General features: G+C 46.3%; 1 protein-coding gene and 1 long non-coding RNA gene across 2 annotated transcripts in view; one reads left to right on the top strand and one right to left on the bottom strand.

Annotated features, from left to right (window-relative positions):
- Window positions 1-12436, top strand: part of trip4 (thyroid hormone receptor interactor 4) — a 139662-nt gene extending 127226 nt beyond the window's left edge. Inside the window, exon 13 of the mRNA XM_072493034.1 lies at window positions 11789-12436. Within this exon, the coding sequence (XP_072349135.1) occupies window positions 11789-11856 (68 nt within the window). The 3' untranslated portion in view covers window positions 11857-12436. The remainder of the gene's footprint in view (window positions 1-11788) is intronic.
- LOC140404287 (uncharacterized) lies at window positions 1736-6180 on the bottom strand. Its single transcript, XR_011938489.1, has 2 exons — window positions 6034-6180; window positions 1736-1981 (listed from the first exon to the last, which is right to left on the bottom strand). It is a non-coding gene; the product is annotated as an uncharacterized lncRNA (long non-coding RNA).
- Window positions 12437-23682: the final 11246 nt, after the last annotated feature.

The raw sequence follows: 23682 nt of genomic DNA, 5'->3' as shown, positions 1-23682 counted from the left end.
AGACAAACTGAGAACCATCGGTCCATTGTTCCTTTGTTTGGCTCTTTGAAAAAGCTATCCACTCATCCCACTCCCCTGTTCTTTCCCCATTTCCCTGCAAGACTTTCCTTTGCCGTATAATCCAGAGAGCCAACGCAATGCTCTGGGATCCCAGCTTTGAATCCGATGGTGATATTTGAATTCAGCAAAAATCTAAAGACCAGTGATGACCATGAAACCATTGTCGATTGTTGTAAAATGAAAACATCTGTTCACTAATGTCCTTTAGGGAAGGAAATCTGCCGTCCTTACCCGGTCTGGCCTACATTTGACTGCAGAACCCACAGCGATGTGTTTGACTCTTAAATGACGTCTGAAGTGGTCTCACCAGACTCACAGTTCAAGGGCAGTTAGGGATGGCCCAGCCAGCAAAGCCCACATCCCGTGAACAAATTATTTTTTAAAATCATAACGATTCTGAGGAAGCCACCCCCCCCCCCCCCCCCCCCCCACCATCACGTCTACACCGGCCTTTTCTCCATGTCAAGCATATTGTTTCTATTTTACGAATTGGGTACTCTAAATTTAAAAAAATAAAATAAAAAGGAATATGGAGAGAGAATTTCACATTTGCTTGTGGACAGTAGTATGTGGAGCAACTTTAGAATAAAACAGACGAGCAACATTATAGAGAGAAACAAAAACGGAAAATACTGGACAATCTCAGCAGGTCTGGCAGCATCTGTGGGGAGAGAAGGGAGCTGAGCTGAGAGTTCCACTCCCTGCATAAATTAATCTCCTCTTTCCCCTGCCACTCGCACTGTTCTTTTGCTAATTATCGTACATCTGTGTCCTCTCATTGCTGACCCTCTTCCCTATTGACTCTATCAAAACCCTTTGACCCCTCTATAATAAGAATTTTTATTATTGTCACAAGTAGGCATACATTAACACTGCAGTGACTTACAGGGGCTGTTTAGCACAGGGCTAAATCGCTGGCTTTGAAAGCAGACCAAGGCAGGCCAGCAGCACGGTTCAATTCCCGTACCAGCCTCCCCGAACAGGCGCCGGAATGAAATGAAAATCGCTTATTGGCACAAGTAGGCTTCAATGAAGTTACTGTGAAACGCCCCTAGTCGCCACATTCCGGCGCCTGTTCGGGTAGGCCGGTATGGGAACTAGGGGCTTTTCATAGTAACTTCATTTGAAGCCTACTTGTGACAATAAGCGATTTTCATTTCATTTCACTGTGAAAAGCTCCTAGTCGCCACGCTCCAGCGCCTGTTCGGGTACACTGAAGGAGAATTCAGATTGTCCAATTTACCTAACAGCACATCTTTTGGGAATTGTGGAGGAAACGGGAGCACCCAGAGGAAACCCACGCAGACACGGGAAGAACGTGCAGACTCCGCACAGCCAGTGACCCAGGAGAGTAGCCCCAGCTCCTCCAGTCTCTCTGCATAATCGCCTTGGTCTTCATGGTTATTGTGAGGGATGATGGCTTCAGTTTTGAGAGAGCTTTTGTAATTCCAGAAAAGAGTGGGATCAGCAGTTTGGCTAGAACCAAATCAGTTGGACTTGTGTGCGAACGAGGCTTTTTGTTTCCGATTATTTGTGATTTGCCTATTTTCCGTATGAGTTACTTGCTGTGTGGCAACTTCAGTGGGATAACCCTGGCCTGTCATGTTGATGATTACCAAATTGGCCAACTGAATTTTACCGCTTCCGAAGCAAAATAAAGCTGCGAGAAGCCAACTCAAACACGATTTGCTTTTGTTTGCTAAATAAATTGAAGGAGTTGGCTGTAACTGTGTACATAGCAGAGGTTTGCGTGTTTAAACCCTGCTCCCGCGTCTTGTGGGCAAAAGTTCAAGCAGGTGCTTCAGTGTCAGGTGAACAATTGTTCAGGTGAGTCCTCCAGATAGGGCCGACCAGTCTTCGGTTTAAGGTCTCTTCTGAAGACATCAAGGCAATCAGTAACTCATGACAACGGAGAAAAACCCTGGAATTAGACAAGGAAATAGTGGACTTTAATAAAGACCTGAGTTGTACACTGTCAAACAAAATGGACATGAACACTGATGAATGTAAAACTAGTCATTGCCTGAATGGCTGCTGGAGGTTCCTCTAAGGAACAATGGAACCCCTTCCTGTGCTTCCTGATAAGATACTTGTAAAACCATTCAAAAACTGATTATCGTCTCTAATACAGACAAAGGGACATAATGGCCTTCAAATCTCCCAAGACCCTGGACATTCCAGTCCTCTTCGAATACACATCTGGGGGTTAACAGCCTGTGTGGCAGTGTGTGTGCTGTGAGAAAAGCAGCTGGAAGTTCGAATTTGCCCAAGTCCTGGAGTTCATCAGATCTTGTTGTGATCACTCAATGTGATTATCAGAATTTGAATTTTGTGTGACATCAGTTATTGGCCAAAACAATTAAAGTAGAAACTAGAACAGATGTCTTGATGACATCCCACGTCGAGTACGAGAATCGGGGTTTGGCCAGAACAATGGAAATACCCTCGCAGCATCACTTGCTATTTGAAGTCAACCTGTTCCCTCTGTAATATTAAATGCTGAACAGTTAAACCATCAAGGTGGACATCATGTGAAGTCCAGAGATTGGAGAAGGAAGTCGCTTCGCTATACTTTCTGGTAATCATGTGATGTAATTCAGAATGGGTATACAAAATAATAGACAACATCCCACTAAGAGCAAACTTGCAGGACAGTCGGAAGTGCAACATTTACAGAGAGCAAGTTTGAATATCATGGACGGATTTCTCCGTCCCGTAGAGCAAAGGAGTTCTCCCTAGACTTCCGGCCAACATTTATCTCCATCAATACAATCCAATATCACTAAAATAGTTTTGTGGGAACTTGCTGTGTGAAAATTAGCTCCTTTCCCACTTTACAACAGTGATTTTGGGATCTCCAGAGGTTGTTAAAACAACTGCAATATAAATGCAAGTTTTTTTTTGTGGGAATCTAATCTCACTGCAACAACTCATTGCTGGATCTCAATATTTGGTGAACACCTTTCTGTGTGCAATAGTGTCTGGAAATGGGAATGGGGGTGAGAAAAATATCGGCCATGATTGAATGGCGGAGCAGACTCGATAGGCCGAGTGGCCTAATTCTGCTTCTATGTCTTGTGGTCTTATAAATGGACAGTGACCTTCACAAGAGCTGATGTATGGCAGAATTTGTGCAAAATGCACTGAGATAATAGCTTTCCCATGCATGTTTATTTTAAATGGTCTGGGAGTTCATTGTAGAGCTGACTTCCATGAAAACTCTCAATTATTTCCACATAACAGCTGTACCTGACACCCAACGTTGCATTTAAGAGGTTGAACGTTGGGAAGGCAGCTACCATTCTCTAAAGGCAGATAATTGACTTTACACATCCCTAATTAATATTGAAAGCACTCACTGTGCTGATTTGTTTCAATGACTAGGGCTTGAACACAATGCAAAGTGATCACATTTGCAAATACTGCCAAACCGGGAATATAATTTAACACTGAAGGATGTGAAGTACTGCACATGGAAAGGTAAAATGGACAAACTGTCCATGAATACAATAGTCAAATTCTATATTAAAACAGTGACTACATTTCAAAGCACTTCTATTGGTTTTAAAGTGCTGTTGGACATCCTGAGGTTTAAATCCTTGTCTGTTTGTAGAAATTGAAGTAGTAATTGGAAAAAAAATAGGAATCTTGGAATGGAAAGGCGATCCGGGTAGCGTATTGAATGCAGCGGAAACTAGAAATGGAGCCAATTGGATATAACATAACATCTTAGGCTAGACAAATGAACCTTGTTTGTAGTTAACTTGTAATAAGAAAAATAACATGCATTTATGTAGGCCTCGTTACTCTCTGGTGTCTGTGTTTCACAACCAATTGATTACTTTTGAAATAGTCACTTAGGATGGCAATTTCAGCCGACAATTGTTACAAGTGAACGGGATAAGTGACATTTAATTTTTGGTGATGATCGTTGATATGCTTCCTGTGGTGACTCTCTGTAAGCTCTCCCTAACAGATCCTCTTTTTACTTATCTTACAATCCTTCATTAACACTAGACCCCCGTATGCTTCACCCGATGCCGGTGTTATGTAGTTACATTGTGTACCTTGTGTTGCCCTACTATGTAGTTTCTTTTATTTCCCTTTTCTTTCCATGTACTTAATGATCTGTTGAGCTGCTCACAGAAAAATCCTTTTCACTGTACCTCAGTACACGTGATGTCATGCGAGAGTACCTTTAAGAAATGGGTGTTTTTTATAGAATAACTAGTGGGTGTACCTTTAAGAAATGGGTGTTTATTACTGTAGTGGTGTCAGAGTGTGGGTGGAGCTGGGTTGTCTGTCAGCTTTTAGCTTTACTTTGAGAAAAGCTTGGGTGTGTCTGTGTTTTTTGGTTTCGTTTGTGTTGGAGCTACAGCCAGCCAAAGAAGGTGTAGTGTTGTTTCTCTCTGCCATCTAAAGACTATCTCTAGATCATTTGGTGAATTCAGAGTGATAACTGTTCTCAGTAGTGAATTTAAACCTGATTTGCTTCTATTAAAAGTTTTTTTTTAATGTCTTATGGATGTTAAAAGGAAAGTTTAAGGATTACATAGTGTTGTATTCTTTGGGGGTTGTATTTGAATTGATGGTTGCTAAGATGTTCACTATCTTTTAAAAAGGTTAACTGAGTTCATAAATAAACATTGTTTTAATTTAAAAGTACTGTAGATTTCTGTTGCATCACACCTGCAGAGTAAAACCGTGTGCTCCCCATACCACAATCTAGTAAAAGTCGTGGGTCAGGTGAACTCCATGATACACTTTGGGATTCTCTAAACCCTGGCCCATAACAGTGACAAGAAACAAATCCAATTCAATCCAATCCAAATGCAAATGTATGGCGAAGTGGATACTCAGGAGTGATGGGCTGAGCTATAATAGCACGTGGGCGGCACGGTAGCACAGTGGTTAGCACTGTTGCTTCACAGCGCCAGGAACCCGGGTTCGATTCCCGGCTTGGGTCACTGTCTGTGCAGAATCTGAACGCTGTCCCCGTGTCTGCGTGGGTTTCTTCCGGGTGCCCCGGTTTCATCCCACAAGTCCCGAAAGACGTGCTTGTTAAGTGAATTGGACATTCTGAATTCTCCCTCCTTTTACCCGAACAGGCGCCGGAGTGTGGCGACTAGGGGATTCCCACAGTAACTTTATTGCAATGTTAATGTAAGTCTCCTTGTGATACTGATAAAGATTATTATTATTAATTTCATCAAGGAAAGAGCTCGAGTGGTTTATAATTGCCATCTAAGCTTTTGAGGCCACTGCTTTGTCAACCTCACAAAGATTATCTACAGCTCAGCACTGCATACTATTGTTTTCCACAGAAACAAGTAATAGATATTGTGCTGATTGATTAATTTGCAAGTAAATATCTGATAGTTTTGATTAGTTATGGATGTCGTTTATCAGATATGTGCAAAATACAAACGATTCCTGTACTTCAGGGACCAGGGGATTGTAAACATGCAATTATGAGTTGTAACATTAAATTCATGCATGGGCATTTTGCATTGTTGGTGTCTCGGAAAGGTTCTATCATATTAGTGTTTCAGAATCTCCCTTGGGAGAGCTAAATACATTGGATAGATTTGGTGCTGGGAAGATTGACTGAGGAAGGGAAGATTTCACCTGCAAGTGTTCTTGTCTTTATAGCGGTATCCACAATTAATTAACACATATGTCAGTACAAGTTTTTAAAAACATAAATTTAGACTACCCAATTAAGGGGCAATTTAGCGTGGCCAATCCACCTACCTGCACATCTTTGGGTTGTGGGGGTGAAACCCACGCAGACACGGGGAGAATGTGCAAACTCCACACGGACAGTGACCCGGGGCCGGGATCGAACCAGGTCCTCAGCGCCGTGAGGCAGCAGTGCTAACCACTGCGCCACCTTGCCGCCCCTATGCCAGTAGTGGTTATTTTGTTCCTCTGTTCTACCATTTACTGTAGATATACAAAGTCCAGAATTACCTCACACGCCATGGTTCTCCGAAGCTGCTTCAAAACTATGATCGGCTGCTGTGGTTCAGTTGGTGACATTTTGCCACGTCACAAAAATGATTATTAGGTCATCATCGCACGACTATTTCTGGGAGCTTGCTGCTCCAATTAACTGTCTCATTTCCTACATAAAAACATCAATTTGAATGTACTTCAATCACTATAAATTCCTGTGATCTTGAAAGGCACTAGATAAATGCAAATCTATCTTTAAAAAAAAAAAAATTAGAGTACACAATTATATTTTCCAATTAAGGGACAATTTAGCGTGGCCAATCCACCTAACCTGCACATCTTTGGGTTGTGGGGGTGAGACCCAGGCAGACACGGGGAGAATGTGCAAATTCCACACAGTGACCCGGGTTCGATCAGCGCCGTGAGGCAGCAGTGCTAACCACTGTGCCACCGGGCCGCCCCCAAATGCAAATTTTTCTTGTTCCCTTCCCTCCCTCCCACCCAAATAAATTGGCAAAAGGGTCAGGATTTTCAGAATGTTGGGGTCTCCCTTCCTACTAACTGAATATCCTGTACTGGCCTCCCCGAACAGGTGCCGGAATGTGGCGACTAGGGGCTTTTCACAGTAACTTCATTGAAGCCTACTTGTGATAATAAGCGATTATTATAATTATTATTATATCCATTGAATCCTTACAGTGCAGAAGGAGGCCATTCAGCCCATTGAGTCTGCATCGACCCTCTGAATGAGCACCTTACCTAGGCCCGCTCCACCACCCTCTCCTCGTAACCCCACCTAGCCTGCATCCCTTAACACTGTGGGGCAATTTTATCATGGCCAATCTATGTAACCGGCACATTTTTGGACCGTGTGAGTAAACTGGAGAACCTGGAGGAGACCCACTCAAACACGGGGAAAAGGTGCAGACTCCGCAATCTCACTCAGCCGAGCCCGGAATTGAACCCGGTTCCCTGGTGCTGTGAGGCAGCAGTGCTAACCACTGTGCTGTCCAGTAGTGGCACAAGTTGGCGGTGAATGCATCTCCGCCGGTACTGGCTGCCCTGCAACCATATAACGCTCCAATGAATGGAGGCACAGGGCTTCCGTCCCTCAATCGGGATGAAGTCCTGCCTCAGAGCCCTATCGGCCAATATAATTGACCAGCAGCTCTCTAAATCCAACAGTGCCATACGCTGCAACGTAATAGGGAGAGCAGGTGGGGTCTGGGGGGCAGGCAGGGGTATTAGGGCAGGTAGGGGTATTGGTGGCAAAGCCAGGGGAGGCGGGAGCACCTCCCACCAGCCTGAAAATTGAGGCTGCTGGGAAACAATTGTCTGTCTATTGGCCGCTTAAGGGCCTTAATTGATGCAAGGGCGGCTAGCCTGTGCCTCGCTGTAAAATTGCAGTGAGGTTGGGGCTGGTGGGAGCCAGTGTGAAGACCATCCAGAGAATTTCACAGCCTATAAAACCACTGGCGAGGGAATGTAAAATTCTGCTCAAGGAAATCTTTCAATTATATTCCCCCGAGAAAAATCATTTTCTTTCTACTTTAGGTCTTATGAAGTGACAGCTAGTGATTGACGACTCAGATTCTGTGGTAAACATGTTATGGATTTTACAGCAACTAACTGTATGGTTTATTCCTCTTGTGCATTCCCCAAAGATCGTGGTTGCTGAAGATACCAAAGCTGATACAGTGCGTATCAGCTGTTGATCTTTCCCGGTTGGCGTTGGAAAAATACTGTGACAAGAGAGAGAGCGGGTAATTGGAGTTGAAATCAGCCATGATTGAATGGTGGAGTGGACTCGATGGGCCGAATGGCCTTACTTCCGCTCCTATGTCTTATGGTCTCAAGGCTATACTCAGAGAAGCATTCATTTCAAATGAGAGGTGGCAAAGAAAAATACGCTGAAGTTTTCTGCAGTCGAAACCTCTTGCCAGCAAGATTTTTTTTTTATATCCGAAAAATAATTTATGCCTTTCTCCAGTACTCTCCTTGGAATCCTGCCAGTTTACAGTGTTCTCAATTTGTGTCACTAACTTCAGGAAATGTCCTGCTAATTGGTACAGAAATTTGACACCTCCTCAAAATCAGCACTCGCTTGAAATGTGGTCCTGCTCTTTGATTGCGAATGTGTCATTACATTCCACCTCTCAAAGGAGAAGAGAAAATATGGTCCTCCTGCTCGAGTGTTGTGTAGCCTTCGAGCCCCTTTCAAAAGCTGTTAATCACTGGGAACTCCACTGTGTACGTACACCAGAATCGAATTGTTTATCCGTGTGTGTGCTTGATGCAAAAATACACAAGGTTTCACAACCTGTTTTTGCAATAAGGCAAATGAAGGAATATTCTGTTGTTCAGTAATTGTAGCTGGAAGTGCTCCGTGCTAATGCTTTTTTCGGATGCTGAAGTCACTCGCTGGGTAAAAGTGTATCATTGCATTTGAAACTTGGGATTGAAGCCAACAAATTGGCTAGCCAGCATGAGGATTGTTTTTACGGATAGGTACTCGATGTCAGTTTTCATTGGCTGTGAAATAGAATGCCTTGTTTCAGCGTAGTATTCATTTTCTTCCTCGCCTTCCCTTTCCTCAGTTGCTTGTTTCCACACTGTTGGAGCATCTTTGCTTCTGGCTGCTATCGATTGACTTATGCACATACTTTCACACTGGCCCCTCTGGCAAAGTGAGGATCTGTTAAGTGCCTGGAATGTATACACGTTGGAACTGAGGACTGTGTCAGGAGTAAAGCCGCCTTGAGCCAAGAATCATGAGAGGAGATCTAATTGAGGTATATAAGATGATAAAAGGTATTGACAAAGTATTTTTTCCATATATATCTAGAGTACCCAATTGGTTTTCTTTCCCCGAGTAAGGGGCAACTTAGCGTGGCCAACTGACCCACCCTGCAGATCTTTTTAGGTTGTGGGGGTGAGACCACAGCAAACATGGGGAGAAGGTGCAAACTACACACGGACAGTGACCCAGGGCCAGGATTGAACCCAGGTCCGTGGCGCCGTGAGGTAGCAGTGCTTACCACTACGCCACCGTGCAGTCCCTAAGGTAGACGTAGAGCCAATGCATTTTCTTGTGGAGCAATCTGAAACGAGAGGTCGTAGTTTTAGGACAAGGGGTAGGAGATTTAACACGGATGAGGAGAAATTACTTCTCTCGAAGGGTCGTGATCTGTGGAATTCATTACTCCAGAGTGCAGTGAATGCCGGGACATTTGAGTAAATTTAAGGAGGACCCAATTAATTTTTTCCAATTAAGGGGCAATTTAGCGGGGCCAATCCACCTAGCCTGCACATCTTTTGAGTTGTGGGGGCGGAACCCACACAAACACTGGGAGAACGTGCAAACTCCACACGGCCAGTGACCCAGAGCCGGGATCGAACCTGGGACCTCGGCGCCGTGAGGCAGCAATGCTAACCACTGCGCCACCGTGCTGCACATTTAGTAATAAGTTAAAGGGTTATGAAGTACGAGCGGGAAAGTGGAGTTCAGGCCAAGAGGAGATCGGCCATGATTGGCGGTATTGAATGGCAGAGTGGATTCGAGGGGCTGAATGGCCTAGTTCTTATGTTCTTACCCTTTATGTTAACAAGTTGGAGGGCTGGGGGTTGGAAATCTGTTGAAGGATTCTGTTGTGGATATAAGCAGTAAGCATTGTCACAGAAAGCAAGGAATCATGTTGATTGGCTAACAAGTATGGCATACCAATATCAATCTTAATGAGTATGATTCCACCAAACAAGGTCACATCAAAGGCAGAATCTTCATGTAAATGAGTTTGGAATGGATGCAGGTTGGTTCCAGTTGTCGTGGGTCATGAGGAGAGGAAGGATTCCAATTCGATGATGCATGCCTCTCTGCACAACTCTACCTTGAGATCAGCGAGATAAGAAAGAAAAAAGATGCCCTTTGACACAAGTGTCCATGCACTTCAACTAACTGAATGCATGGAAAGTGCAAGCACTTTTCCTTCACCATCTCAGAACTTCCTAAAGCACTTTCCAACCAATGAAGGGCTTGTGTAAGTAATAATGTGAGAAATACTGAGGCCAATTTGCACACAGCAAGTCCTATTAACAGCAATAAGATAGTGTTCACAATATCTGGATTGGTGATGAAGGATGAATATTGACCACGGTGCTGAAATTAACCAGAAGCAAATTCCAGATGCAGGAATCTGAAACAAAAATAGAAAATGCTGGACAATCTCAGCAGGTCTGACAGCATCTCCACGTCCACCCCCCCAAGTAATATAAATCTCATCCTATTCAGCTTTGACAAAGAGTCATCCAGATTTGAAACGTTAGCTCTGTACTCTCTCCTCAGATGCTGTCCAACCTGCTGAGATTGTCCAGCGTTATATGTTTTTGTTCCTGAAACTAACTCCCTTGTTCTCCTTCGAAACGGTATCTTGGGAATTTGTAATTGAAAGTAATGAATGAAAAAGGATTTTGATGCTGCGGAGCCAGTTATCGAGCATGCAGAAACCATTTGTTTATGATAATCTTTATAGTGTCACAAGTAGGTTGACATTAACACTGCAATGACGTTCCTGTGAAAATCCCCTGTTCGGGTAATGAGGGAGAATTCAGAATGTCCAAATTATCTAACAGCACGTATTTCGGGACTTGTGGGAGGAAACTCGGAGCACCCGGAGGAAACCCACGCAGACACGGGGAGAACGTGCAGACTCCACACCGACAGTGACCCAAGCCGAGAATCGAACCCGGGACCCTGGCGCTGTGAAGCAACAGTGCTAACCACTGTGCCGCCTCAGTCAATAATATATTAGGTTATTTGCACTCAAGAATAACAATCTTAAATAACTTATTGTTTTGAAATTTGCTGATTGAACAGTGAATATCATCCCATTACAACCATTTTGACATGGCATTTGTTGTTTTCCAAGTCACGGTGAATTCGATTGACTCATTCTTATAACCTAGCATCCTTTGGACGAGAACGTTTTGTCTTATTCTTGCCTCCAATAACCGCACCATGCACCATCTTTCCAAAGATTTGGTGTTCTTGATCTTGACATTTGTAGAGAAACTGACGAGCTCCGACTAGAAGGATGAGGGGGGATCTTATTGAAACTTACAGGATACTGCGAGGCCTGGATAGAGTGGATGTGGAGAGGATGTGGAGATGTAGCAAAAACTAGAACCAGAGGTCACAATCTCAGACTAGAGGGACGATCCTTTAAAACTGAGATGAGGAGGAATCTTTTCGGCCAGAGGGTGGTGAATCTGTGGAACTCTTTGCCGCAGAAGGCTGTGGAGACCAAATCACTGAGTTTCTTTAAGGCAGAGATAGGTTCTTGATTAATAGGGGGATCAGAGATTGTGGGGAGAAGGCAGGAGGATGGGGATGAGATTCATATCAGCCATGATTGAATGGTGGAGCAGACGTGATGGGCCGAATGGCTTAATTCTGCTCCTATATCTCATGGTCTCATGGAGGTATATTTGAAGCATATAAATGGGTCATTGGAGGTAATTGTCATCTTCAATGTAGCCTGCATTAAATATCGTAAAAAAGTAACCCGTTAGCATTTGTTGGAATATTACGAGCAGACCTTCTTGCTTACAGAATAAAGTGGTCAAATGGAGACACGGCCTAGAACCATTCTTTTTTTTTTCTCTCCGCAGATTTTATTTTGGGTTTCTCGCAGCTGGAGCATTTTGCTTTTATACTATTGTATTCCTTGCTTGGTCTCCCAGTAAGTATATTTGTTTTTTGTGTTTGTAACAGGGAAATTGGACTCCAGAATTCATCAAGGAATGAAGAAGGCATTAATGCGGCAAAAACAAATTGCATAGTGGAAAGAAAAGAGCAAACGGGGACCAGTCTCGTTCTGGAGTGCTTTGTGGCTAAAAGCCCCACAGCTGGTAATTTCACAGCCTGTCATAAAATCTACAGTCACTCAACCAATAAAATATGAATCCACAGTCCAACAAGCTTCCAATGCGTTTACCAATGACTCAGGGACCCAACATGTTGACAACCTAGAAATGCAAGAACTTCGGTATTTAATAATGCAATTCAAAAAACTGTCACCGTCCCGTGTGGAGTTTGCACATTCTCCACCTGTCTGCGTAGGTCTCACCCCCACAACCCAAAGATGTGCAGGGTAGGTGGATTGGCCGCGCTAAATTGCCCCTTAATTGGGAAAAAAAAGAATTGGGTACTGTCAATTTAGCTAAAAAAAAAACATGCAATTCACAAACCTGGTCGTTTAAAATGAAGCCTTGCCAAGAAAAAGCTACATTCCAATCATCCTCGCCATGAGTACTCTCCTAATGCAGGACAGTGAATCCCTGCGATTTCTGCAAATTAAAAAACAAAAAAGGCCTTGTTCATATTTACTTGTTGTTTCATTGATTAAAGGAGTTGACACAATGTCTGGAACCTATTTTCTTATGACCCTGGTTCCCAGGAACGCAAATCTGAAATGTTCATTTTTCTTCTGCTTCAACCCTTGACTATCCGAGGTTGATGGGTTCCCGGGGAAATCATGTGCTGTTGGTTCGTTTAGCAGCCGCCCTGAAGGCTGGGAACATCACCATAGCTTTAAAAAAAAATGTTCTAAAGATGTAGGAACCACCAAGAAGATTGGCATTTATTTCTTATTCATTCATGGGATGTGGGTGTCCCTGGCCAGGCCAACATTTATTGCCCATCACTGATTGCCCTTGTGAAGGTGGCCATTTGGCCCTTCGAGTCTGCTCTGCTGTTCATTTTTTCATGGTTGATCATCCAACTCAGTAACATGTTCCCACTTCCCCCTCATATCCTTTGATCACTTTAACCCCAAGAACTACATATAACTCCTTCTTGAAAACATACAATCTTTTTCCCTCAACTGCTTTCTATGGTAGAGAATTTCAGTCTCACCACTCTGTGGGTGAAGAAATTTCTCCCCTTCTCAGTCCTAAATGGTCTACCCCCATACCCTCACACAGTGACCCCTGGTTCTGGACTCCCTGCCATCGGGAACATCCTTCCTGCATCTACCCTGTCTAGTCCTGTTCGAATTTTATAGGTTTCTATGAAATCCCCCCTTGTTCTTCTAAACTTCAATGCACATGATACTAACCGTCAGTCTGCCATCCCAGGAATCAGTCTGGTAAATATATGCAGTATATCCACATTATACTGCATCTGCCATGCATTTGCCCACTCACTCAAACTATCCAAATCACATATAAGTATCTCTGCATCCTCCTCACAGCTCACCCTCCCACCTAGCTTTGTGTCATCCACATTTTTGGAGATATTACATTTAGTTCCCTCATCTAAATAATTAGTATATATATGTGAATAGTTAGGGCCCTAGCACTTATCCCTGTGGTACCACAGTAGGCACTGCATGCCATTTGTAAAAATACATGTTTATTCCTACTCTTTGTTTCCTGTCAGCCAACCAGTTTTCTCTGCATTTTAATAGACTTCCGCCAATTCCATGGGCCTTAATTTTATACACTGACCTCTTGTGGGACCTTGTCGAAAGCCTTCTGCAAGTCCAAATAAACCACGTTCACTGGCTTCCCCTCATCAACACTACCAGTTACGTCCTCAAAGAATTGCAGTCGATTTGTCAAGCATGATTTCTCTTTCATAAATCTATGTGGACTCTGTCCGATCCTGCCGCTGCTATCCAAGTGCTCTGTTATTCAATCTTTTAGAATGGGCTCTTCCATTTCCCCCACTGCTGACCTCGGGCTGATTGGTCGATAATTCCCTGTTTCCTCTCTACCTCCCTGTCATAATATACACCAGTATATCATGGTGCAGACACACACTGATGGACACACAGCAAGACCAATCAACACACACAACACCGCAGCCAATCACCAGTTAGAGCACACTCACTATATAGACGGAGGGCACCAGAGTTCCCGCTCATTCGGGATGCAGCCTCCTAGAAGGACAGAGCTCACAGCTTACAGCACAGATCTTCACCATGTGCTGAGTGCATAGACTGGTTAGGACAGGCATAGGTCTTTAGTTTAATCTAACATCGTGTTAACCCACAGTGAAAGTATGTTCAACAGTTTCTAACTTAATAAAATAGTGTTGTACTTTTTTAAGTGTTGGTGGCCTGTATGTGTTCCACGGATCCCTGTTTAAATAGTCGGATTATATTAGCGACCCTCCAGTTCTCACGTAGGCATTTGATGCGACAAAAGTCGAGGAGTTTTGTTGAGTCATAGCAATCAGTCTCTACCGATTAGTTCTCAGCCATGCCAGAAATGCCGCAAATACGGCAGTGACGGAGTCATCGATCCACAGATTAGTTTTGAATTGACCCCCTCTTCAAGCACGGGCCGTGTCCTTTTGGTTCTCCTGTTCTGGACAAGGTGAGACATCTCGACAGGGCCGATGTCTAATCCCTTTTCAAATCAGCAATCACACCGCCTTCTCTTCCATTGCGAATGTGGCCACTTTTGCCTAATCGGTAACCCCTCATCCAACCCCTCCTGTCTCCCCGTCACTCTGGTTACTATCCTGTATAGAAACAAAAAAGAGCTGCAGCCACCATAGGATATATTTTTAATACACAGTCAGCAGAATATGCTCCCCTCCCCCTATCCCACCCCTCTATTTTCTCAGCAGGCCACTGCCATTGACACAGCGTGACAAATCTGTAGTGGAGCAGTTCCACTGATGCATCTCATTCTATGGTAAGCTAGACCGATAGCGAGAAGATAAATAGCTGCTTGTTATTAGGGGTGAGGCCTCTCGTTATGTCATTTTATATATTTCGCTCCCCCCCCCCCCCCCCCCCCCCCCCCCCCACCAATCACCAGCTCGATAATTCTATTGTGCTTGGATATCTTTACAACAGATGGGGCCATTTATTCCCAGGCTTCTGTAAATAGTGCTCTGCAAAGCAGTCATTAACAGCTGTGTGAGAATAGACTTGAATTGATTCTTCCTCGCTGCCTCTGGTGGTGCACCTGAGGCACGCCCCTACGATTACATGGTTGAGATTCAGGACTTCTGGTGCAAGCGCTTTCGGATGCAAATCTGGATCCTATCCCTGCTTTGAACATCCCATTGATGTTTGGAACGATGTGGGACTGCAACCCACTTTCTTACCGCTTAATTCCACTGCAGTGTACACTACCTCAGACAAAAATCAAAGCATATTCTACATATCCTCATACTTGAGGAAAATGTATTTTTTAAAGTCTATTTTATTACAGCTGTTTTACTGGATGTGTATTCCAGAGCTCGGAAGATGAGCAGTAAAAGACCAGCTCGTACTCTTCAAAAAACATCTCCAAATGAAAACTGTTAGTCGTTTGTGGTTAGCACCGCTGCTTCACAGCTCCAGGGTCCTGGGTTCAATTCCGGCCTTCATCACTGTCTGCGGGGAGTTGGCACTTTCTCCCCATGTCTGCATGGGTTTCCTCCGGGTGCTCCGGTTTCCTCCCATTGTCCAAAGATTTGCAGGTTAGGTGGATTGGCCATGCTAAAATTGCCCTTGGTGTCCAAAAGGTTAGGTGAGGTCACTGGTTTACAGGGATAGGATGGAGGTGTGGCCTTAAGTAGGGTGCTCTTTCCAAGGGCCGGTGCAACACCCGATGGGCCGAATGGCCTCCTTCTGCACTGTAAACTCCATGATTAAACAAGATTAATAGAATGTTCTGATTTGGTAATTAATATGATTATGTGCCTTACTGTATAGGGACTGGAATCTGAACAAGGCTGTTTCGATTCATGTTTAATATTTTAAAAATAGGGCAGCACGGTGGCGCAGTGGGTTCGCCCTGCTGCCTCACGGCACCGAGGTCCCAGGTTCGATCCCGGCTCTGGGTCACTGACCGTGTGGAGTTTGCACATTCTCCCCATGTTTGCGTGGGTTTCACCCCCACAACCCAAAAGATGTGCAGGGTAGGTGGATTGGCCACGCTAAAATTGCCCCTTAATTGGAAAAATTGAATTGGGTACTCTAAGTTTAAAAAATATATATTAAAATATATAGGCTGACTGTCGCTTTCTGTGAAGACATTAAAGAAAAAGAGCTGCTCTTTTGGTTTCAGCTGAAACTTTGACTGTTGTTATACAGTGAGGGGAGAGCTGTGCGACTGGGGGAGCCCACCTTGTTCATCTGCTTCCAGATATTGATGTAAACTCAGCTGAATTAATCACATGTTGTGGAGTGGACATTAATAATTCATTATCTTTCTTCTTTCCACACGGAGGGGGGGGGGAAAGCTTTTTCTTGGGGAATGTAAGAGTGTAAATCCTGGGCTTGTAACGGACAGGATTTTCTTAATGTCCTCTCAGTTGGATTTTGAAACGCTCCCTTTCTTCATTTTTCTGCTTCACTTCACTGGAACGCTGCTGTGAGGATGAGCAGCCAATCCTCCGGCACTGCTGATGTGTTGCTCGTTGCAGATTGACGTGCTCATGCAATCCTCGACGGAGACAGATCCAATCTTAGTAAATTAAAACATTAGTGTCTAAAATATCTGCATCATTGGAGTTTGCACGTTCTCCCCGTGTCTGCGTGAGTTTAACCCCCACAACGCAAAGATGTGCAGGTTTGGTGGATTGGCCACGCTAAAATTGCCCCTTAACTGGAAAAAAAATTAAAATGAAAGAACAAAACACATAAACTACCTGCATCATTACTTACTGATGGCAGATGGACTTCCGGTGGCGTTTGCGAGCGTGGCGGCCGCATCGAGAAGAGCTCCCACCGGTGGCCACGATTTGCGGCGCTTTCGGGGATTTCCACGATTTTTCGATCTCCCCCCCCCCCCCCCCCCGACTATCGTCGGCCTTTGGGGCCGTCACGGGCAGCTACCCGGGCCGGTTTGAAAACCGGCGAGGAACCCCGCGTGGGTGTCGGGCCGGCAGGGGCTGGGGCCTTGGGCCCAACGCGCTCGAAGGCCAGAGCAGCGGGGGCGGAGCCAAATGGAGGCTGAGGCGGCAGGCCCGGAGCCAGGGCGTGATGTAGGTGGGATGTCCCACATCGTGATGGCTCCCACCTAGAATGTGGCAAGAAGGCTGAAGGCCGGACCCAGGGGAACTCTGGAGGAATGTAAAAAAGAAGAGAAAGAAGTTTGGTGGAAGTTGTTTTTTTTCTCCCCTTTTTTTTTGTGTGAAGGAAGAAAAATTGTTTGATTTTCAAAGAAAAAACAGATTGAAGAAGTACAGAAGGGTGAAGGGAGAAAAAAGAAAGGAAAAACAAGCCGTTAAAGGATGCGAAGAGCAGTGTCGAAGAAAGGAGGAAACACGGGCTCGCCGCTGAATGAGAGGACGAGGAAAAGTGCTGACAAGATGGCAGAAGCCGAAACATCGAGGGCCGAAGGGCCTGTACTGAGCTGTAATGTTCTATAGGAATAGTGTAGATGGGCTTTAGAGTGGTTTCACAGGTAGGTGCAACATCGAGGGCCGAAGGGCCTGTAGTAATGTTCTATGAACCGCATGGTGGGGCCCCACTAACGGTGGAGAAGATGACCGAGGTGATGGCACTGGAGTTGGAAAAATAGTTTGCAAGGCACATGGAGGCCTTGAGGAAAGAGATGGCGGTGGCATTGAAATCATTGGTGGAGGAGGCAATCGCCCCAGTGAGGGTAGCTGTGGTAAAGACATCGGCCGAGGTGAGAGCAGGGCGAGAAGATGAAGGAAGTGGAGGAGGCCATGTCACAGCACGGCGACCAGTTCACCTCGATGGGAGACGAGCTGCAGAGGGTGGTGGAGGTCAACATAGGACTCCGAGCAAAGTTCGAGGACTTGGAAAAACGCTCAAGGCGGCACAATTTGAGAATTGTGGGCTTGCCCGAAGGGACAGAGGGCCCAAGGCCAACAGAATACTTCGCTAAGAAGTTGGCGGAGCTGATGGGGGAGGGTGAGATCCCCTCCCAGTACGAGCTATACCGAGGTCATCGGTCATTAAGGCCGAAGCCCAAAGTGAACAAGCCGCCAAGAGCAGTAATTATCTGCTTCCATAAGTACTGCATGAAGGAGAAGGTGTTAAGAAGCGCGAGGTGCAGTGGGATGGTGTTGGAGTTCAGATCGACCAGGACTTAACGGTGGAGTTGGCAAAAAGACGAGCGGCGTTCGGGCGAGTGAAGGCGGCACTGTACAAAAAGGAGGTGCGATTTGGTATGGTGTACCCGGCGAAGCTGAGGGTAATGTATAATGCCAAAGACTTTTATTTCGAGACAGCGGAGGCAGCTGAAAATGAGGCATTCATGAGGGCAGAAGGCTTGGGACAGATGTGAGGAGCGGAGCTGGAAGAGAGACTGTGGACTGTGTTTGGGCAGCTGGAAAATGTATAAATGCTACAACTTTTTACTGATGTGTATTGTAATTTACTTCTCTTTGCATTGTTACAGAGTTCAAGTTAATGGTTAGGTTGATTGGCGTTCTGTGTTGAGACGGTTATATCTTATTTTAGTGAATTGTATGGTTTGGATTGTTATTTTTGTTTCTTTCTCTGGGACTGGGTGGGAGGGGACGATATACCTTGGTGGGGGGAGCCACCCGCGCTAGCTAACTAAAGTCGGCTAGTGAGGTGAGAGGAGTGCTGTGGACATTGGAGCCTGGATAGCAGGTTTCAATGGGCCTACGAGGTGAGTGAGGGGGGGGAAGGGATTGATGCTGGGAGATGTTTTTTCAAGGGGAAATGTAGGGGGGTTCTTGGGAGAGGGGGAAGGGGTTTGATGTTAATAATGGACAGGGGGCGGGTCAGGCTTATGGGACAGGGCCCGGTGGTATGATGATGGTGGATAAGTGGGGGGGGGGGGGAGGTGAGAGACCTGCAGTCAGGATAGTCACGTGGAACGTGAGAGGGTTAGGAGGTCCGGTCAAGAGGTTAAGGGTGCTTGCGCATCTTTAAAAGTTTGAAATCCAATGTGGCAATGCTGCAGGAGACTCACTTGAGGATGAAGGACCAGGTGAGACTTAAAAAGGGCTGGGTTAGTCAAGTGTTTCACTCTGGATTTGACGGAAGGGCTCGAGGGGTAGCGGTGCTGGTCAGCAAAAGGGTACGCTTCCAGATGGAGAAGGTGGTGGCAGATCAGGGGGGTAGATATGTGATTGTGACAGGGGCGCTGGAGGGGAGATTAGTGGAGCTGTTAAGTGTATATGGTCCCAATTGGGACGATGTAGGAATTCGCGAAGAAGGTGTTTGGGGTCATCCCTGACTTGGACACACACAAACTGATTGTGGGGGCGGGACTGGAATTTGGTGCAGGAGCCACGGTTGGACAGGTCACGGCCACACTTGCTGGTTCCATCGGGGGGGGGGGGGGGGCGAAGGCACTGGCTGAGCTAATGGTGGAAATGGGAGGGGTGGACCCTTGGAGGTTCCTGCACCCAAGGGAGCGGGAGTACTCGTTTTTCTCAGCAGTCCAAAAGGTATACTTGCGGATCGACTTTTTTGTGGTGGGGAAGGCTTTGCTGGCTGGGGTTAAGGGGTCGGAATACTCGGCAATTGCAGTGTCAGCCCATACTCCGCATTGGGTGGATATGGTGCTGGAGAAGGGGGCAGCGCAGAGACCGGGGTGGAAACTGGATGTGGGGCTTTTGGGGAACCAAGTGTTCTGTGAGAAAATTTAAAAGGTAATTAAGGAATATGTAGGTTTCAACTGTACGGGTGAGGTGTCGAAGGCAGTTGTCTGGGAGGCTCTAAAGGTGGTGTTGAGAGGTGAGGTAACTTTGTTTAAGGCCAGGGTGGATAAAGAGGAGAGGTTGGAGCGGCAGAGGGTAATAGATGAGATGTTGGAGGTAGATAGGAGTTATGCAGAAGATGGGGGACCCAGCGAAGCTGGAAAAGAGGAAGGAACTACAGGCGAGCTTCGACTGTCTACCAGGAAGGCGGTGCGCCAACTGAGACGAGCAAGGGGTGCAGTTTATGAACATGGAGATAAGCAGGTCAGCTGCGGAGGGAAGCAGTGACAAGGGAAATTCTCCAGGTGAGGGACAGAGCAGGGAAGTTGGTGGTGGCTCCGGATCTGATTAACAAGGTTTTTGAGGAGTTTTATGAGAGGTTGTACAGGTCAGAGCCACCCGGGGGAGACCGGGAGATGCAGGAATTTCTAGATGGGTTGGAGTACCTGAGGTTAGGGGAGGGGGACAGGGCTACATTAGAAGGAGCAATAGTGGAGTAGGAGATAAAGGATGCGATTGGGAGGATGCAGTCGGGGAAGGTGGCAGGGCCGGATGGGTTTCCGGTGGAATATTATAAAAAATTCAAGGATAAACTGGCGCCCCTGATGGTGGGGATGTTTGAAGAGGTGATAGGGAAGGGGGTGTTGCCACAAACTTTGGGGCAGGCATCGATTTCACTGTTGTTAAAAAAAAGAAGGATCCGACGGAATGTGGGTTGTATCGGCCCATATCACTTCTGAATGTGGACGCAAAGGTATTGGCGAAGGTACTGGTGGGTAGGCTGGAGGACTGCCTCCCGAAGGTGATAGGTGAGGATCAGACGGGGTTCGTGAGAGGGAGGCAGCTCTTTTCGAACATTAGAAGGGTATTGAACGTCGTTATGGCACCGGCAGAGGGGAAGGAAACAGAGGTGGTTGTGGCATTGGACACGGAGAAGGCGTTCGACCGGGTAGAATGGGGGTACTTGATGGCAGTTCTGGAGCGGTTTGGGATTGGACAAAGATTTGTGAACTGGGTAAAGCTACTATATAAGGAGCTGAGGGTGAGTGTCCGCACAAACAACATCAGCTCGAGATACTTTTCTCTCCACCGTGGGACGAGGCAGGGATGTCCTATGTCCCCCCTGCTGTTTGCACTCGCAATTGAGCCATTGGCCATTGCTTTAAGAAGTTAGGGAGCATGGAAAGGAATAGTGCGGGGGGTGGGGATAGAGCATAGGGTGTCCTTATATGCCGACGATTTGCTGTTATATGTGTCGGAACCGAGTGTGTCGATGGGGAGTATTGGAGCTGCTTTGAGTATTTGGGTCTTTCTCAGGGTACAAGCTGAATCTAGACAAGAGTGAGTATTTTGTGGTGTCTCGATTCACTTTAGGTATCTGGGGGTGCAGGTTGCCCAGGAGGGGGGGGGTTGCTGCGCAGGTACAACATCTCTAGTTTGGTGGGGAGAGTGAAAGTTCAAGGTGGGATGGTCTCCTTCTGTCACTGGCGGGTTGGGTACAGGCGGTTAAAATGAATGTGTTGCCGCGATTTCTGTTTATTTTTCAATGCCTACCGATTTTCCTGCCAAATGCTTTTTGCAGAGAGATTGAGGGAAGGATTTCCTCGTTCATATGGGGAGGGAAGGTGGCCAGAGTGAGAAAGGTGCGGAGCTGGTTCAGAGGGGTTGATTCCCAGTGGGTCAGAATGGAGGAGAGTTTCTGCAGGGGTCGGGACTGAAAGCACTAGCAACAGTGCCGCTCCCGATAGCCCCGGGGAAATACTCTGGGAGTCCGGTAATAATAGCTTCATTGAGAATTTGGAGGCAGTTTCGCCAACACTTCGGGTTGGGGGCAGGGTCAAGGAAAATGCCAATTTGGGGGAACCACAGATTTGAGCCATGGAGGTGGGATGGAAATGGGAGGAGAAGGGGATTAAGACGCTAAAAGATTTGTTTCCTAGGGGTCGGTTTGCAGGACTGAAGGAGCTGGAAGCGAAGAATGGGTTGGAGCAGGGGGAAATGTTTAGATACATGCAGGTTCGAGATTTTGTCAGAAAGGAGATACAGAGCTTCCCGGTGGAACCGGCCTCCACATGGGGACTGGAGAAGGTGTCGGCGCTTTACGGAGCTATTTTGGAAGAGGAGAAGGCACCACTGGAAGGGATCATAGCAAAGTGGGAGGAAGAGTTGGGAGAGGTTATGGAGGAGGGGTTCTGGTGTGAGGTGCGCGAGGTTGGGGCTGATACAGCTGAAGGTGGTATGCAGAGCACACCTCCCGAGGGCGAGGATGAGCCGATTCTTTGAAGGAGTAGGAGATGTGTGTGAACGTTGCGGGGGGGGGGCGCTAATCACGTTCATATGTTTTGGTCCTGTCCAAAGCTAGAGGATTACTGGAAGGAGGTTTTTGGGTCATTTCCAAGGTGGTGCACGTGAAACTGGACCCAGGCCCCCGGGAGGCCATATTCGGGCTGTCGGACCAGCCGGGGTTGGAAACGGGCGTGGAGGCAGATATCGTAGCCTTCGCCTCGTTGATTGCCCGAAGGCGAATCCTGTTGGGATGGAGAGCAGCCTCTCCACCCTGTGCCCTTGCGTGGCGGGGGGACCTGTTGGAATTCTTGACTCTTGAGAAGGTTAAGTATGAACTGAGGGGAAGCTCGGAGGGGTTCTACAATTCATGGGCATTATTCATTATGATGAATAAGAACTGGATAACATCGAACATTAGTTGGGGGGGGGGGGGGGGCTGTGTGTGTTAATGGAGACTATGGGTGATTCCTGATTCCTTTTTGTCATTTGTTTATGTGAACATGCGGGCTAATGTTTGGGGTTTGGTGGGAGGATGGGATCGTTGTTATTGATATGGGGATTGACATTGTATTCGTTACTGATTATTGTTTATTGTTGGTGGGTGTAAATTTGGGAGAAAATGTGAAAAAGGAGAATAATTTTTTATTTTATTTTTGAAATTACTTACTGATGGCATAATACAGTTTTGAGTGAGGCACACATATGCTTGCCAATGTTGGCTGGTGGTTTCTTCACCTGAGGGGGCTGGTTTAGCTCAGTAGGCTAGACAGCTGGTTTGTGATGCAGACCAAGGCCAGCAGCGCGGGTTCAATTCCCGTACCAGCTGAGAATTCGGAAATCTCCCTCTGTGTACATGAACAAGCGCCAGAATGTGGCGACTCGGGGCGTTTCACAGTAACTTCATTGCAGCGTTAATGTAAGCCTACTTGTGACAATAAAGATTATTTATTTATTATGATCTGCTGCCTCCTCCTTCAACCCTTCCGCTCTTGCACTCCGACCATGGAATGATGATTCTGAGAAGAAAAACCTTCCAATGATGCAAAGTACTCTTTTGCTCTCCACCTCTTCAGAAGGGTCATAAAGACTAGAAACATTAACTCGGTTTCTCAAGGGCGGCATGGTGGCACAGTGGTTAGCACTGCTGCCTCACGGCACCGAGGACCCAGGTTTGATCCTGGCCCCGGGTCACCATCCGTGTGGAGTTTGCACATTCTCCCCGTGTCAATGTGGGTCTCACCCCCACAACACAAAGATGTGCAGGCTCGGTGGATTGGCCACGCTGAATTGCCCTTTTATGGGGACAAAAAAACTTGAAGAATAAGTTTTGCTACAGTTGCTAGCGGCAAAGTCCTGGAAAGACGCCAGGGCAGTTCTGCAGCATTGGAGCCCTCAGCACATGAGAAAGCTGAGGCGATGATCATTTCCACACGTGGCCATGTTATTTTCTCGTGTCTCTGTGTGGCAAACTAGGCCCGAAGTGCCTTTAGTGCGTAGAGGTGCAGAGCTAAAAGAGTACTTTCCATTTTTGGAAGGTTTTTCTTCTCCGAACTGTCAGCAGAAGCCAAGCTCCGATGTGTTTTATTGGTTTATTGGTGAAAACACATTCCCAGAGAGGAGTCTGCTTCACCAGCAACGCATTGCCATGGCAAACAATGCCCGTCTTGTACCCCATTCAGTTGAAAATAACCCCAGCTCAGGGCATTAGTACGCACACCCGTGGTGGG

The sequence above is a fragment of the Scyliorhinus torazame genome, chromosome 30 (genome assembly GCF_047496885.1).
Source record: "Scyliorhinus torazame isolate Kashiwa2021f chromosome 30, sScyTor2.1, whole genome shotgun sequence".
Lineage (NCBI taxonomy): Eukaryota > Metazoa > Chordata > Chondrichthyes > Carcharhiniformes > Scyliorhinidae > Scyliorhinus > Scyliorhinus torazame.
This window is presented reverse-complemented; position numbering and strand designations above follow the sequence as displayed.